The sequence below is a fragment of the Palaemon carinicauda genome, chromosome 27 (genome assembly GCF_036898095.1).
Source record: "Palaemon carinicauda isolate YSFRI2023 chromosome 27, ASM3689809v2, whole genome shotgun sequence".
NCBI lineage: Eukaryota > Metazoa > Arthropoda > Malacostraca > Decapoda > Palaemonidae > Palaemon > Palaemon carinicauda.
Window position 1 is genome coordinate 18,000,471 of NC_090751.1, and position 2,500 is coordinate 18,002,970.

The 2,500-nt window shown below is 33.0% G+C and overlaps 1 protein-coding gene across 1 annotated transcript in view; it reads left to right on the top strand.

Annotated features, from left to right (window-relative positions):
- LOC137621122 (TWiK family of potassium channels protein 7-like) overlaps positions 1-2,500 on the top strand; it is a 23,930-nt gene that overhangs the window by 10,699 nt on the left and 10,731 nt on the right. Inside the window, exons 4-5 of the mRNA XM_068351551.1 lie at positions 1-23; positions 1,673-1,823. The exon at positions 1-23 is cut by the window's left edge and continues 138 nt beyond it. Of these exons, the coding sequence (XP_068207652.1) occupies positions 1-23; positions 1,673-1,823 (174 nt within the window). The remainder of the gene's footprint in view (positions 24-1,672; positions 1,824-2,500) is intronic.

Here is a 2,500-nt window from a genome sequence, read left to right on the forward strand (position 1 = left end):
CCAAGAGCAAGTATCATGGGATGGTGAGTGAGTTTGCGGATGGTGGTGGTTATCATAGAATTATAATAATAGTCACTATAGTCCATTTCTTTTAGCGATGCACATTTGTACCGACTCGCAGCGGTCTCTTTTAGCTCGGAAAATTTTCCTGAAAGCTGATTGGTTAGAATTATCTCGTCCAACCAATCAGCGATCAGGAAACTTTTCCGAGCTAAAAGGGCACCGCCGCGAGTCGGTGCAAATATGCATCGCTAAAAGAAATTGACTATAGTGAAGTATTTAGCAATGGTATTGATGAGTATAAATTTTATGATGTTTTTTAGTAATAGATGTAGTTGCAATTTGAGTAAATGCAGATGTCATAATAATAATAATAATAATAATAATAATAATAATAATAATAATAATAATAATAATAATAATAATAATAATAATAATAATAATAATAATGACTAGGAGTAAGATAGAAATGTAATAGTATTGGTAATATATTAATAATTAATATGAATAATTTTAGTAAGAATAACAATAATAACTATAGTATTAGCAACAGCAACACCACCAACAACAATAATAATAACAATAATAATAATTCACGTGTTCGTTAGTTTTGCATGGCATATCTTGTAAAAGGATACATTTTTACCTTAACATTCGTTTCTTCAGACTCCGATTATTTGTCTTCATAAATATTCTATAGAAAAATTACATTAAAAAAGATAATGACCTTCACGAAAAGATGAATAATTAAATAAACACCATTTGTTCTTTAATACCGCAATTCTACGCTGACTGAATAATTCAGTGACATTCGTTCAATACCAAACGACGATTGAAATAACGCCACTATTATAGTTTCAGATAATGTATAGCCTACAAAATATATAAACTCAAGTAGTGTTGAGAATTGCATAAGAATATTTCGGTAACTTTATATGCAGGTCTTTCAACTTAACTTCCTTATTTGAATTCGAATTTGATGTTTACATACTGTATGTATTACAGTAGACAATTTTTTTTCTTTTTTTTTCTTTTTTGGTGCAGTAATATTCTAAGGCAGTGGTTCCCAACCTTTTTTTCTGTCATTTCCCCTCTGCACCTAGTTCAACCATCCACATTTCCCCCTTCATGCCCCGCCCAACCCTCATGCCCACTTCCCTGCCTCAGAAATGGGCATGATATTCCAATTCTCCCCTTGAATATCATGTCAGTGACAAATGATATGATCATATCACAATTGAATGGCTAACAACAAATTGCCGCACATACTATGTGGACATTTTCCGCTTGTTTTAGTTAGTAGGTAGTGTAATTATTTCCCCCTGGAAGCTTCAAATTTCCCCCCAGGGAGAAATTTCCCCCAGGTTGGGAACCACTGTTCTAAGGCAATGCAGATGACATGTGTAACCTTCGAGGAAAAATTGGACGATAGTCTACGGGCTATACACGCCACGTTTGAAAACACAGCACTTTGCTGGTCTCTCGCTCTTAATACTGTCTCTCATAACGAGGTTCCCAAGCCTAAACCTCGCCTATGGTCTGGACTTGCCATATCGTTCCCGTATCAAATTACCTTTTTTTTTAATATATGGGTACATTAATTTTAGTAATGAAAATTTAAATCAAACCCATCACCCAAAACTGAAAAGTTTTTTTTGTTTTTCTCTTGCAGGTTTTTGAGAGGCTGGACACCTTCCAGAGGTTCATCGTAGCGAAAGCCTCTGACAGCTCTATCCAGTATGACGGCCTGGTGGATACTTGGGAATACGATTGGACATTTCCAAAATCCCTTCTCTTCACAGTCACCAGCATGGCAGCCATAGGTCAGAAATATTTTTCGGTTTTCATTCATTAATTCTGTTGGCGGCCTCTGTGATGTGTTGCCATTCAAACCCGTCTTCCATGGTCTGCTGCAAGACTTTAAGCACTGATAGCCAGGGAAGCTTATGAATTTCATCAAATAATGATATCTTTAGTTTATTATTTTTTCTTTTTGTTTTTGGTAAATATGCGGAATTTACAGATCAGTTCTATTTACTACTAGTGTATGCGACTCGTCATAAAGGACGGATATTTAGATATGATTACTCCCCCTCCCCCTTACCCGAGGGATAGGGAGAGACTGAGTAACTATACGTCTGGCATTATATATATATTTATATATATATATATATATATATATATATATATATATATATATATATATATATATATATATATGTGTGTGTGTGTGTGTGTGTGTATACATATATATATATATATATATATATATATATATATATATATATATATATATATATATATATATATATATATATATATATATATATATATATATATACATATATATATGAACATTTGCTCTTTATAATATGTGGGAGACGTAACAAGGAATAGACTCAATGTGAAGGATTTCGTCATTAAATATTCAGCATTGCCATGTTAATCTCTTCTTTATTTTTAAGCTACAGCGAAAAAAAATAGTCTGCGAGTTTTCACT